This window comes from Atractosteus spatula, chromosome 2 (genome assembly GCF_055471065.1).
Source record: "Atractosteus spatula isolate fAtrSpa1 chromosome 2, fAtrSpa1.hap1, whole genome shotgun sequence".
Lineage (NCBI taxonomy): Eukaryota > Metazoa > Chordata > Actinopteri > Semionotiformes > Lepisosteidae > Atractosteus > Atractosteus spatula.
In genome coordinates this window covers 10638969-10653090 of record NC_142707.1, presented here as the reverse complement: position 1 = coordinate 10653090, position 14122 = coordinate 10638969, and the positions used below count along the sequence as shown (strand labels likewise).

The 14122-nt window shown below is 37.9% G+C and overlaps 1 protein-coding gene across 1 annotated transcript in view; it reads left to right on the top strand.

Moving 5' to 3' along the window:
* Positions 1-994: 994 nt before the first annotated feature.
* LOC148839217 (zinc metalloproteinase-disintegrin-like berythractivase) overlaps positions 995-14122 on the top strand; it is a 31116-nt gene continuing 17988 nt past the window's right edge. The window contains exons 1-10 of the mRNA XM_088933983.1: positions 995-1067; positions 6479-6567; positions 6854-6930; positions 7435-7513; positions 8675-8751; positions 9508-9688; positions 10496-10558; positions 11189-11260; positions 12535-12704; positions 13914-13995. Of these exons, the coding sequence (XP_088790109.1) occupies positions 1010-1067; positions 6479-6567; positions 6854-6930; positions 7435-7513; positions 8675-8751; positions 9508-9688; positions 10496-10558; positions 11189-11260; positions 12535-12704; positions 13914-13995 (948 nt within the window). The 5' untranslated portion in view covers positions 995-1009. The remainder of the gene's footprint in view (positions 1068-6478; positions 6568-6853; positions 6931-7434; positions 7514-8674; positions 8752-9507; positions 9689-10495; positions 10559-11188; positions 11261-12534; positions 12705-13913; positions 13996-14122) is intronic.

Sequence of the window (14122 nt, the reverse complement as noted above, 5' to 3'; positions counted from 1 at the left end):
GTCCCTCATATTCGACTTCCAATCAATATGGATCTGAAACTAGAGCAAAAAAAAAAGATCTTTTGTAGTGTAGATGTGTGCAACAAGGTGAACACAAAAAATCACATTGTTAACCACACTCAGAAAATTGGCTGTGGTTTGACATTTTTATCCACACAATGCTTTCATTTCGTTCGTTTGCATTTATTATACTTGGAGAGCTCTTCCAAAAAATAAACCTTTTCTATAATTCTTCAATACATTTAACGGAATATTTTGTTTTTATATTCTCTAATAGGGTATATGATTTTCATGTTGGGAAGTATTAAATCACATTTGATAAGGATGATAGGGTTGGAAGACATTCTTTTTTTTTTGCTGCTCCTCTTTTAGGGTACTCATTTTACGATTTCACAGGTGCAACTGTACGGGCATCTGCGTGTGTCCTGTATCTTAAGTTAAAAGTTGTGAATAGCTGATTTCCGAGCGCAACCTTGTCTTAATCTAAATATTTCTATTTTGATCCAGTCTTTTTGTTCTTGCTAGGTACAATCCATTGGCATAAAGTTTTGTTACTGTTTTAGGATTATCTTGCGCAACGGTGTTGACAGTGGAGGCTCTGTTGCTTTATTTGGCGACGGTGGCTAATTCAATTTCCAATGTCCATTGGAAAGCATTCTTGTAGTATTGAAAGAATCGGGTTAGCAGCGTACACCATAAGATCCATTCTGGAACCAATGTGTTTTGTTCATATCAGATTACGTCGTTAAGTCTTTAAACCTGGAACCTTGTTTGGGTTTTTTTCCGCGTTCCTAAACATCCGCGATTTAACATGTTTAAACACATTTTTGAAGTTCACTTCCTCATGCATGGCAGCGATGAGGAAGTGTTGTGAGTTTCTCTAAGCAGAAACTGCAAGCTTAAGAAGTTAAACAAAGGAGTGGCTATAGTGGGCGTGTTACCGTGAAGGCAGGTGATGTATAAAACTGTCCCAGCTCTCCCGTCCCATTAGCTCAAACTAAGTTTTACAATGGGAAGAACTCTCTTATTATGGATCTTGACACTATCAGTCTCGCTTGGTCTTTCAGGTAAGGTAAATTATTTTGCATTATTTTGCATGTCAACAGAACGCGTTGTTACCTGACCAATATATCTTGCAATGTATGGTTTTGAAACTTACAGTATCGTTTAAACTCTTCACTTTCACGACTGCTAAGTTATAGAAGAGGCCTGGTAAAAAATAATGATCGTCACAGAACATAAGTCATTTTTATTTGCTTACTACCCTAATAGTTACGTCTAAAGAAACAAACTCGTGTAACTGAGTGTGCCCTTGAGGGAAGACAGTTTGGGCAGGGTTTATGTGTTTGTACATAAAAAATCAAGAAGACATCTTTGAGGTTACAGTTACTATCATCCATTGAATCAATATTTTAATACACACCCTTTCAGTTTCAATGCATATGCATTGCTATCTGAACAGGTACATTGATATTGTTTTCTACCAGATCATTAAAAATATTATTGCAGTCAAACTCCATTCAAATTTTTGCACACACTAAAATCATGGTATATTTTTTAATTGATATTTTACACTATTGCTTTATCGTGAAATGATACAACATAAATTACTCTTAAAACATTTAGAGCACTATGAATTTATTAGTAATAATAATAATAATAATAATAATAATAATAATAATCCCTTTTCCAAACCCAAGGAAACCCACGCAAGAAGCTGATTACTCAGAATAAGAGGAGAGAAGCTAAATCACAGATTCATCTGGCTAGAGAAGGAGATCTTTTTTTTCAGATTTTGTTTTTTGTTTTTTTGGTTAATCATAGGCAAAAACATTTTTAAAAATTACTTGATTACAATAACATAAAAGGCTAGCTTTCTTCCCAGTTGATTGCACTGTTCCATGCAAAATGAATATTTTGTCATGTATAAATATCGCACAATAAATAGAATATTAATAGGCTTGGGAATGGCCCATTGCTGGTAATTTTTACCAATTACCAATGAATACGGTATGTAACCGCTTCAGTAAAATGTTCCAAATATTCCTGTCCTGATATCTGCCACTTTTGAAATCTGACAGTAGATGTCAAGCACAGTTATTACGCAGTAGCTACTAGAGTGGCCTACTCGTGTCAAGACAAAAAGCCTCTCGTTTAGTGGTGGGCAGATTAGAAAAAGAGACCACTTTCCAATAATTGCCTTTCATGTCCTGCACAGTGGGCAGCACAGCGCCGCAGTGATTAGTATTGCTCCTCACAGCACTGGTGTTCAGTTCCTCGGGTGCTATTTGCTTTGAACTTGTATGTTCTCCCCTTGTTTGCATGGGTTTCTCCCTGGTGCTCTGGTTTCACCCCACAGTTCCACAACATACTGGTATATGGGAGTGTGTCTTTGTGTCTGTGTGTGCCCTGCAATCGACTAGCGTCCTGTCCAGGGTGTGTGCTCGTTTCTTGCTGGAATAAGCTCCAGCTCTCCTGCCCCCGTATATTGGATAAAGCAGTTAAATGTCCTGCATATTGAAGAATGGTTGACTCCTGTTGTGATCTGATCAGCCTTGAATTTATACAAGTGGGAAGAGGAGGGAATCTTAGGAGAATTCCACTATCTCAAACCCCATGTCATGCTTTCTGCCCCCCACCTAGAATAGTTTGTACCAACCCAACTTGATGGAAAAGTGCAAATGAAAGAACAAAAACTGTTTTGGGGTGTTTTTTTTAATTTAAGAATTCTTGAGCAGTAATTTTGCATTCTAAAATCCATAGTTTAATCACCATGAGTAATAATACACTTCTTAAAATAAATGACCACAATGTCTGGATTGTGAAAACTGGGATTGCGCAATTTCCCAAGATACTGGTATCGACTGCATTTTATTAACTGGCAGTTCATTAGGAAGTCACATTGTCTGCCGTAGAGGCGGCTGGCTTCTGACCAAATGCTTATGCGGATGAGATATTATTCTTTTTCTGCTTGCTTAGCTGAACAAATGCTGAACTGATCACGTTCTGCTTGAGGATCAGGGCATCCAGAAAAGAGACTGAATTATATTTAGTCTTTAGAAATTACTGAACGTTTATATGTGCTGGATTGGTGCTTTCAAAGTCCAGGGTTGAAGTCCACTGACTATTGTCTAGTCACTGACAGTTGTGCAAACATTTACAATTACTTAATTAAACCAAAGTAGCGACGATGGGGTGATTAAAATTCCCATGATGCATTTAATTGATGAGAAAAATGAGAAATGCTATTCCAGATATCGTGACTATAAATAAAATTCATGCATTCTTGGTCTGACATACTTTTGGTCTGCACACTAGTCATCAGTGCTCATGAAGGTGTTCAGTTTGAAATCATTTCCGAAACTTTCAGATTTAATATACGATGCCTTGCTAACCACATCTTTGGCTGTCTAAGCTTGCAATCACGTCACGTTCTAACAGGACTTTATATCTAGAATCTTCAACATATTGATAAAGTTAAAAATGCTGTAAATTTGTAAATTATTTTTGAAAAAACATTCTCACTTGTTTAAGTATTCAGCCCGTTTGCTACAGTAACCTTGAATCAGTTCAGCTGCAAAAGAGTAGTGTGAAACCTCACTGTACTAATATAGTTTCTGTGTGTCAACAAATTGGTTTAAGCTCATCACCAGTAACAGATATGAGTAACTCTGTTAGTTGCCTCGCATAGCACTATGAGTAACTGATTGTGAAGCCCACCGTGCTTTCGATACAAACCAGTGGTGATGTGGGAGGACCATATCAGGATGTAATTTTCCCTTTAAATACAGTGAAGTAAATCTGTAAGAAGTGGAATGTGCATCCTACTACCTAGAGACTACCTAGTCCTGTCTTCCAAACTGAGCAGAAGGGCAACCATAAGAATTCCCACCTGGAAGTTGAAAGATGTGGAAAGTTTCTTTGGGGAGTCAATATTCTGGTTCCTACACAAACCTGGTTTGTACGGTCAAGTGACAAGAAAGTAACCACTGCTGAAAAAGGTTCCTCCTAAATCCCATATGAGATACAATACAGACATGTGACAGAAGGTTTTATGGTCAGGCAAAAGAAGAAGCATGTGGACCCGAGTGATGACCAAGCACAGTACATGTGAATCATTGTTGCTCACTACACTTGAGTTGTCCACATCTAAAACAGTCCAAATGATAACAGAACAGAATTGGAAATGACTTTTAATCCAAGAACAGGAAGCAAGTGTATACAAAATGGGTTGTGGTAGTATGGAACAAGATACCCATGTTGTCAAAGCCATTACCCTGGCCTCCATTAAGAAAATGCCATTAATAATTAGCTACCAATTACCAAAGAGCTGAATAACCTCCTCTCCTTTGTAACCTTTCTCATATTGTATCATCAAAATGTGCCAGCACATACAGTACTACTGGTGTAATGGAATGGAAAATATCACTTGTTATTGTGTGTTATATTATGTATTCATTAATATCATAGCAACAGCATGATTTTGTCATAGAGAAGGTAACTCTTAGGTCAGTAATTACCAACCATGTCAATGCTAACTTAGAACCTCTAATTGTTCTCTAGTTGTTCCCATGTTTGTACAGTACTTATGCTTGCATCAGGTGAAGAATTTGTAGGCTGGGGGGAGTGACAACTGTCCCCATAATCTGTGAGGATTTGATCCCGTTGACTTCATCACTTTTTTTGCTGATCAGTGTTTTGAGAAGCTGATAGGGCCATATGTTTATTAAATAAATAGATTTTCATGGTCTAAGACCTTGCAGTGTTGTTAAAAGCTTTGCAGGACATTATCGTGAAAATATAAAAATACTCCCAATTTCTCCAGCTCTCATAGAACTCATAATATCTTCAGCATGAGAAATGAGGTATGGCTCTGACAAGGACACCGTTTCGAGAGAAGAATGCACAGTGCTACACACAACTAACACTACTGCAGAGGTCATTATGATAAGGATTCTGGAGTACACTCTCACCTACTGTACATAATCTCAGACTACACACTAGCTATCACAATGTTTAAATGTGCTCAATTTGACATCAAATCAGAAACTCAGGATTCAATATACAGTGCCTGTATATTCTCTCCCCTGCAAAGTTTCCACATTTTGTAGCTGTCTGAGCTTGCAATCCTGACACTTCCAAACAGGACTTTATATTTAGATTCATCACAACCTACTCCAGATTTTTAAAGCTTACCTTTTAAATTAGTTTTTTAAAGAGCATTAGAAGATTCTCAGTTGCTTAAGTATTCAGCCTGTAGGAAAAGCTGATGGGCATTATGGAACATTAATACACAAAACACAGCATGAAAACTAAGCTAATAGAAATCCTACCACTGATCTATAATAAGTCAAAGGAATGTCTGAAGATATCTGGGGTGGGTACAAGTAACATACACAGTCTGTTAAATATAAATATTAACATTTTGTTAAAAAAGCAGGCATAGATACAGTAAAGATGCAGAATGGAAGAACCCATTGTAATATGCCACAGAACAAAAACAAAAGGAATAGGAGTTAATATCTAATTAATGAGACTGTTGAGTATCCTTCAGTCCTGATTGTCCATGTTTTTCTGGAAGTTTCTTATATATGTATTCCTTGTTTCCTGAATTTCCAGTCGTGTATCTCTCTTGAAGCCTTTCCACCACCCCATCTTCACCCTTGCAGCAGCTCCATGGCTCATTCTTTGCAAAAGTGAATGAGGTTCAGTCGGCCTCATCCTTATAGTCATCTTTAACAGTTCCTTCAGTTCAAGTTATGCCACATATACTCTCTCTGTGAAGCGGTTATTAGAATCTGGGCAAACTAATGAAGTAGTTATATGTTTATCTTTTGATATAAGTGTGCTTGTGCTTTATCAACTTGCAGTAACTCAGAAATAAATAGGATAAAGTTCCTGTTCCAACAGCTAAAAAATGTTTTGCCCAAGGCAGAAGGGGAGAGAAGAAGTACTTGCAAGTAAATGTGCATGTGTTAGTGAATGCTTAATTTCTGTGACTCATAGAGCTCTGCTTGTGGCTGCCTGTCCATGGTATTAGAGTCAATTCGTTGAGCCGTCATTTTTACAATTGACATAAAGTTACACAGTAGAATTGGTTGAACAGGATTCCAAGTAACGCTAGGTATTAGTTAAATATTAAGTTGTAAGAAACTGCTTAGGAACTAGTTAAGAAAAAATGCGCATTGCTTAGTACTAGAATTTGCAAAAACATACAAAAAATCAGCTTTTATATTTGTCTTGGGTTAATACACACTGAGCTAATATTCCTAGGTGTAGTTCAGTTTATTTACTAAAAGCTTTTTGCTAGCACACATTGCATTTTCAGCACAAATCACTTGCAGTCATACAATCAATTATGTTATGATTAGAAATAATCCCCGAAAGACCCAGACATTGCTACGGACTGGTACTAATCTTTCCATCTCCAGTTTCCTTCCTCACTACTCAGGTCCTTTGCTGTATTACTGTGTTTCAGTGGGGTGCAGTACTCTGCTGGACGGAGTCAAAGAGTATGAAGTGGTGAGACCCCTCAGACTTCACACACGACACAAGAGAGACACAGAGGTAGGCTCAGCCAGTGTTAAACAGAAGCATTTTGTTTACTTTTCTTTGTTGCATTTTAGCTTTGAAACTTTACCTGTACTTAAATCATGAGAAAGATGGCTCCCTTCAGATAGTTTTGTTTTCTTTGTGGGTACAGTTGCTTTGTGTTGCATATAGAGAGTATCCCCAACGTTTCCCTTCCATTGGAAGTCTGCAATCCAGCATACAGTTATGAGGCTGCAGTGCCAAGTGCCACACCCTCGTGCCAAGCGTTGTACTTATTGGGTGTTTGTTTTTTCTTCACCAGATGTCATGGCCAGATGTTGTGAAATATGGGATGCAAGTGGAAGGAAAAGACATTGTGATGCATCTTGAAAAGAACGAGTGAGCGTGATACAACTACATTCTGTAATATGCTGTAAAAGTAGAATCAGTGCTGAGGAAAACCTGACAAATAAGAATGTAAATATTCATCTGTTGAAATGATGCTCAACAGTGTCCCCAGGGGACAGAAGGTCTTTTGGTTTTCCTTCCACAAGAGCTCTTAATGTTCCTGATTGATTAGTTATGTTTAACTGAACTAGTTTAACTCCTCTATGAAAAAGATGGAAATTGTGTAAGAGACGTATAAATCCCTCTGGACCTTGGTTGTTAAGGACTGGAGTTGAGGACCCCTTGTCTTACAGATTCTAGTTAATGACCCATGACATGAAATTTGTAGATTAATCCACTGCTTTAAGATATGGGAAAAAAAGATGATCTCATTGACTTTTTATACATGGACCAGTCCTGTTTGACATATCATACGGTAACCTTTTCAACATGACCACAGGAAACATCTGACTTTGTTGGCCCTCCTTTTGATCAGTCCTTTCCAAATACTCCTAGGGACCTGCTTACCAAAGACTACACTGAAACCCACTATTCTGATGCAGGGAAAGAAATTACCTCCACCCCTCAAGATCTGGTATGTCAATAACTCAACTCAAGTCTATCAATATCAATTCAGGTGGGTAGCTGCGTCAGCATGCGTAGGCTGCAAAGGAACAAGTAATAGGTTTATTCCATGCTGAAAAAAAGAAGAGAGAAAACACAACGTTTCGGCCGTGGAGCCTTCTTCAGGTGTGACACCTGAAGAAGGCTCCACGGCCGAAACGTTGTGTTTTCTCTCTTCTTTTTTTCAGCATGGAATAAACCTATTACTTGTTCCCTATCAATATCAATGCTGTAATGCTGAAGAAATGTTTTTGGTCCTTTGCAAAAAAAAATAACTGCATTGTAACTACGGGGCTAAAAGATATAAACTGCCATGTATGGAGTATATAGAGCCCCATGGAGGGCAGATAGTAATAATACAGTTTTATTTATTAGCACTTTTAAACAAACACAAAGCACTGAGACAAGGAATCTCCTTTACTTAATGTTACTTTGACCCACTCTTCGGCAGACATACTCGGTTCTTTTCAAGCTTTGCTTTTCAATTCAGAATTTGAGCACAACATCAGATCATTTTTAGTGTTTCATTTTATTTGTATAATTTAATACAATAGGTTACATAAATCACTGTTTTATACCTCCAGTCTTTCCATCTGATGTCTCGATAAGGTAATTGAACTAAATTAACATTAATTACATCACTTTAACTGCTTTCCCAGCTCTAACGGAGAGTATTTACAAAACCTTCTGAACTGTAGTCCCTTAGTAGGAATGTTAAGGAGTACTGTTTTCAAATTTTACTCTTTTTTAGAGCAAGAGTTTCAGATAGTTAATTCGTAAAGGAACGTATTAGGTAATTAAGAGCCTGGGTAGCCAATCACAATAGAACTACCAAGAGATAGCAGTTTCTTTACAGGAGGCTTCTTTCTTTTTTCTGATAGAAAGCTTCCATTAGTTAGTGTTGAATTTTTTAATTAATCAAGAGAAATGCCAGATGCATTGTAGTCTGAACCATTCTGTCAAATTAGAATTGGGAAACCTTTATCTAGGTAATAAACCTTTTTAGATATGTGGTATATATTCTGTTTAAATCAGTCTTGGATGACATGGTAACACAAGTTCTGTACAATATGCAGGAGTGGCCTCATTTACTTATTTTGTGTCTGTCTTGTCTTTACCTGTGCCTTTTCAGGATCACTGCTTCTACCATGGACACATACAGAGTGATGACAGCTCCATGGCTAGCATCAGTACCTGCAGTGGGCTAAGGTGGGTACAATGTACATTTAGGATGTAAAAACAGGACAGGCAAGGGCACACCGTATGCTCTGCATGTCCTGGCTCAGTCACTGTGCAGGGTAGACATTCAAGACTTGGGGATGTCTTGAAAAGAATTGGATTCTGTTACACATTGGGGTGTTTTAACATCACAATAAATAGCTTCCAGTCAGTTAGATTCTCTCTTCCTCATGATTATGCGTCTTTCCATTTAAGGGACTTGAGCTTATTACAAGGGTTATTCCAACCCTGATCATGGAGTTACTCCTGTGCTTGCTAGTTTGTGTTCCAGCTAATCTCACGGTTGCTCATGTCTGTCCTACCTCAAAATAGCAATTGGCTAAATTAGTCTATTGATCTCTCAAACACTCATAACATTTAAATGCCTATAATGCATAAATAGCTAAGAAATTCCAAATGTTAAGTGGTAATAATTAACAAAGTTTAAATTATTCATTTAAAACTTGATTGTTTAAGCTTAGCTGGGAAATTCTTTAGTGAAAAGGGTTTTGTGAATTTACTGTTTAACTTCACTTGGTCTTGGAGAGTTAGACGGTATCGTAACTGTTAATTCTGTTAAAACTTTCATTTACCACTTTTCTGATGCAGTAGTCCAGAGGAACGTGGTTTGTAAGCTCTGATTGAGGAACCTATAAAATCAAGAATGGCAGGGGTTCTGTAGAATCAGGGATGGAGACCAGTGCTGAGTATTTGCTGTAACACGCTTCCTCCCATGGTTCCTCTTAGAGGTTATTTCCAGACTGCAGGCCAGCGTTATCTGATAGAGCCCCTGTCTGAGGAAGACACCGGTGACCATGCTGTCCTGAAGTATGAGAGTCTGAACGAGACACCAGCAGTCTGTGGAGTGACCAACACCAGCTGGGATGAGAACTACCCTTCTGTCAGCAAAGTGCGCTCCAGAATTGCGGTAAGACCTGGGCACAGGCATAGTCATGGGGGCTGCTGGGTGCCAGTGTGAAGTTTTGAATGTTCAGAATGGTGTAAACTAAACCAGGAAGCTAAAGAATCTGTGAACAATGCAGGTCATTCTTCAAGGAAATACCTAGTGAATCCTATTACAGTTTATGGTGTTAATAGATTATAGTGATGTTACTGATCCAACAAAAATGATCTGCTTAGTAACTGTCAAATGGTTTAACCAGTAAAGGTGCTTTTGAGGCCTACTGTTCACACATCCCTTGTTTGGGTTTTGGCACTGTCATTATCCTACTGTTAGGATTCAGTCACCCAGAGTATCCTCAGTTTGCCATGCAATAGCAAACCCAGAGAGCTTTCAGCATTCAGAGTTTTCAATAAGGATCATATCAGTCCTCCTTTTGTAGCTTATTCCACTGAAGGTACTGGGAAGCTTCTAGACTGCAAAATAAAAGATGGCTGATCTGGAGCAGATTTTTGGAACTTTCCTTATCTCCTACATGTCAAACGGAGGGTCTTAGCAGTTGACTTAGTTGATAGGTCTAACCCAGGCAGGTGTAGAGAGAAAAATAATTGGAAAAATGATTCTAAATTTTAAAATATAGAAGCTGAAGATTGGCTTATGTTCCACGTGAGGTTGATTGTTCCTTAGAGCACGCTCTTGTTTTGGTTTAAGTTAAATTCTTTACAAAATAGTTAAATTTAAGACCCTGTGGAAAAACCATCACCTGCGTAGAAAAATACTTGGTATACTTAATTTAATTGAAATGACCATTAACACCCATTTACCTTATTCTAGGGGCCATCTCTTATGCAGCAGCAGAAGTACATCGAGCTGTTTGTAGTTGCTGATAACAGAGAGGTAAGAGAGCCAGCTCTTGTATTTTATGTGTCTAAATCAACAACACACTTACAAAAATAATTAAATGTGTTCTTAATGAAACCTATGGGTTGTCACACCCCCATATAAATTCACAGTTTCAGTAGGGTCATGCAGTTGTCCTGGTGATACATGCACCATCATGAATAAATGAGCATTTGTATTTACTTAAACATTGGTTTGAAAATACAGGTTGTTGGAAGCAGAAACTGTAATAAATTATTCACCAGAGTCAGCGTAAGCATTTAAATATGCTCTGTTTATCTAGAAAAGCACACAATATCCAGAATGTTTTTCTGTCTGTGTAGGTTCACAGAGTCAACAAAAATTTGAATAGAAAAACATTTGCATATTTGATAAGTGGAACTTAGTTTTTTTATTTGCATTAATATTTGTAGTCATAGTGAAAAGAGAACAGAATGAGTACAGTAATTTTTGTGAAGCAAAAGGAATTTTTAGTGTTTGTACAGTACTTCCACTAATTGTTAAAGGGCATTTATCACTTGGAAACAAAGGAAGCATTGACAGACTATAAAAAGGTGGAAACTTTTTGGTGGCTTCTGTTTTAAATGTTCCAGAACCAATTTATGCACAGTTTTCTACTGTTTTCAGTTTATCAAAATGAAGAACAGCCTAACAGATCTGAGAAAGAGGGTCCTAGAAATAATCAACTATGTCAACGTGGTGAGTTGAGTCTTTATTACTATATACTGTACCAGAAGCATGTAACGATGGGGCTCTGGTGGTCTGTCACCTTGTTTATAGACGAAATTGTGAAATATTTTCATCAGCATTGATTACCAGTACAAAACAATGTGACAGATGGGTGAAATAAAAACTGGAACAATTTGTGATCCAAGCTTCAATTGGAAGTGTTTACATTTTCTGTGAAGCGCGCCCATAACAGATGGTAATTCTCACAATTGACATACTAGTCTAGATTCTAAAGGGCCATTTTTAACTTTAACTTCCTACCTGTACCTACTTCATCTGAACTAACAGCCCCTATAACCTATAATATACATTGTATTCTTGTCATATGCTTTTCAGCATTGTTATCTTGTACAGCTTCAGATATTGTTTTCTGTATAGCTTGTTCCATCTTGTTTCTGTGTAGCAACAGCTAATCAGCAGATACGAGAGAGGGGGAAATCTCTCTAAAAACATGTTTGCAGATGAAAAGAAGCGATTCAGCCCATCCTGATCAGTTTACCAGTTACTGAATACATACAGAACATTTCTTACAGCTTAGAAAGCTATTGTCCACATGACGCCATTAGTCTGACTTCAGTCAGACTCATTCTGATAACAGTTGTTCTTCATATTTCCAGATTTTATTTCATCAGACCATCCTGGGTTATTGCACAACAGCGCTGGCTGTCACTGTTAGAAAGTGTATGTTTTGTAATAACTGCAAAGCTACACAGTTAAACAGTAAATAAAATAATGGGAGTTCCCACTTTAAGCCCTGACTACAATTATCTACCATGGGCAGCAAAGGAGAAATAAATAAAATGAGTTGGCACAGCAAGATTAATTTTAGCAGACTCAAGGTTGTACAGTTCTGGTGTTGTGGGAGACGAGTTAATTTGTTCCTCCATTCAGGCCTTAGATTAAATTGTAAGTGCTAACTAAAGTACATAAATCTTCATTTTGCAAGCTGCAGGCTAATTGTTTCCTCAAAAGGAAGGTTATGGTGACTAGACAAAGATAACGATGAGATTATTACTGCTCTTGTCACAATATAATGGCTAAAATTATTTCTTAACAAATGGTCATTGGCAAGTTACATGTCCCCTTCTTTATCAACTCATGTGAAAGTAATTATTACTAGGCTTTGAAATTTACCTGCAGAGGGCCTTGGAAATCAGGATTTTCGGGCTGTAGGTAGGAAAGCTCTTACTGTTCTTAATTTTAGTGTTATTAATTATACCCATCTTTCTACTGTCTGTTCATAGGTGTACCAGCCATTAAATACCTTTATTGCTCTGACTGGGCTGGAGGTGTGGAACGTCCAGGACAAAATTAATGTGACCGCACCAGCTGGACAGACGCTGGACCAGTTCACTAACTGGCGGAACTCTGACTTGATAAAGAGAAAGAAGCATGACAACGCCCAGCTTTTAACGTACGTCTTAGGAATGTTCAACTAACTAATGCCTCTAAGGTGTACAGTTAACTTAAAAACTCCACTCGTATGTTTCTGTTATATGAAATTCTCTCTCAGAGCCAATAAAAATGCACTGCCATGGTGAAGTTGTATCCATGACAACCAATGTCTTGATGCATTATGCAGTTTAACAGCAAAACCACAGTGTGTGTAAGAGGAATCTTATGGTGGTGATACTGTGAAGAATTGTACTCATATCTCACAATTAGTTAGGTTTTGTAGAATAAAAATTTGCCAAAGTTTGACCACAGGCTGGATTGACTTAAAGAAAGCTATACCCACCAATTTCAAGAGGAAAAGAAAAGCTGATGTAAATGACGTGGGTTTCAAAAGGTGGTGTCGTCAGGGGAGTCGAAGGGTGAGACAGTGGTGTGTGTCAGTTAGCACTGTTGGCTCACCGCTCTTGAGTCTGGACTTGGGTACCTTGTCTTGTGGAGTTACTAAGTTCTTCCTATGTTTGCTTGGGGTTTCTCTTGGAGCTCTGGCATCCTCCCACCTTCCAAACACACGCTGGCTAGGTCAAAAAATGGCATCTCTGACTTTTCCCGTTGTTTTTGTGTGTGTACGCTCTACAGTGGGTTAGAATCCTGCTCCAGGGTGTTATCCTGCCTTGCACTCCATGCTTCTGGAATAGGATGCATATTGCCAGGATGCTAACCAGGAATAAGTGTTTTTCAGATAATAGATGGATGGAATGGGACAAAATGTTTATTTAACGTGGTCTTAGGATAGAATACCAAGGGCTAACACCCCTGAGCTGTGTTAAAACAGTCGTTGAGAAGCATTGAGAAGTATGAGTGGGGAGCTGCATTGGACTCTTAAGGAACAAGCAAAAATTAATCCCTCACTGAGATCTGAGTTAATGAAAAAAAAACGACATCATGTTTCTCCTTTCTGCTTTTCATTTGTGAAATACTGTCTGGATACATTTTCTTTGTCTCTGAATTTTTTAGCCTGCAAAAGTGGGATGAAACTGTACTGTGCATTCATAACATCAGTCACTTTTGCAAAATTGTTATGATATAAAATGCACTCAAAAACATATTAAAGCTAATTTGGGGAGGGGAATCAAAATCCCTGAAAAGGTTACTTACTTGCTACTGTATGAAGAACTTAAGAAATTCACCTTCTGATTTTGATTCACCTTTTTTATAACTTATCTTTCAGTGCGATTGACTTTGAAGGTGCTACCGTGGGATTAGCTTTTATAGGAACCCTGTGTTCTGGCCATTCCACTGGAGTTATCCAGGTATTGTTCTTCCTCAGTCAGTTGATCATTGTCTTATACAGTTTTTAACTTTACCCTTTTTGACAGATTTCCTCTTGTGCTTATGAATGCCACATTACACAGCTATAAGGTTGAATTATTTATGTGG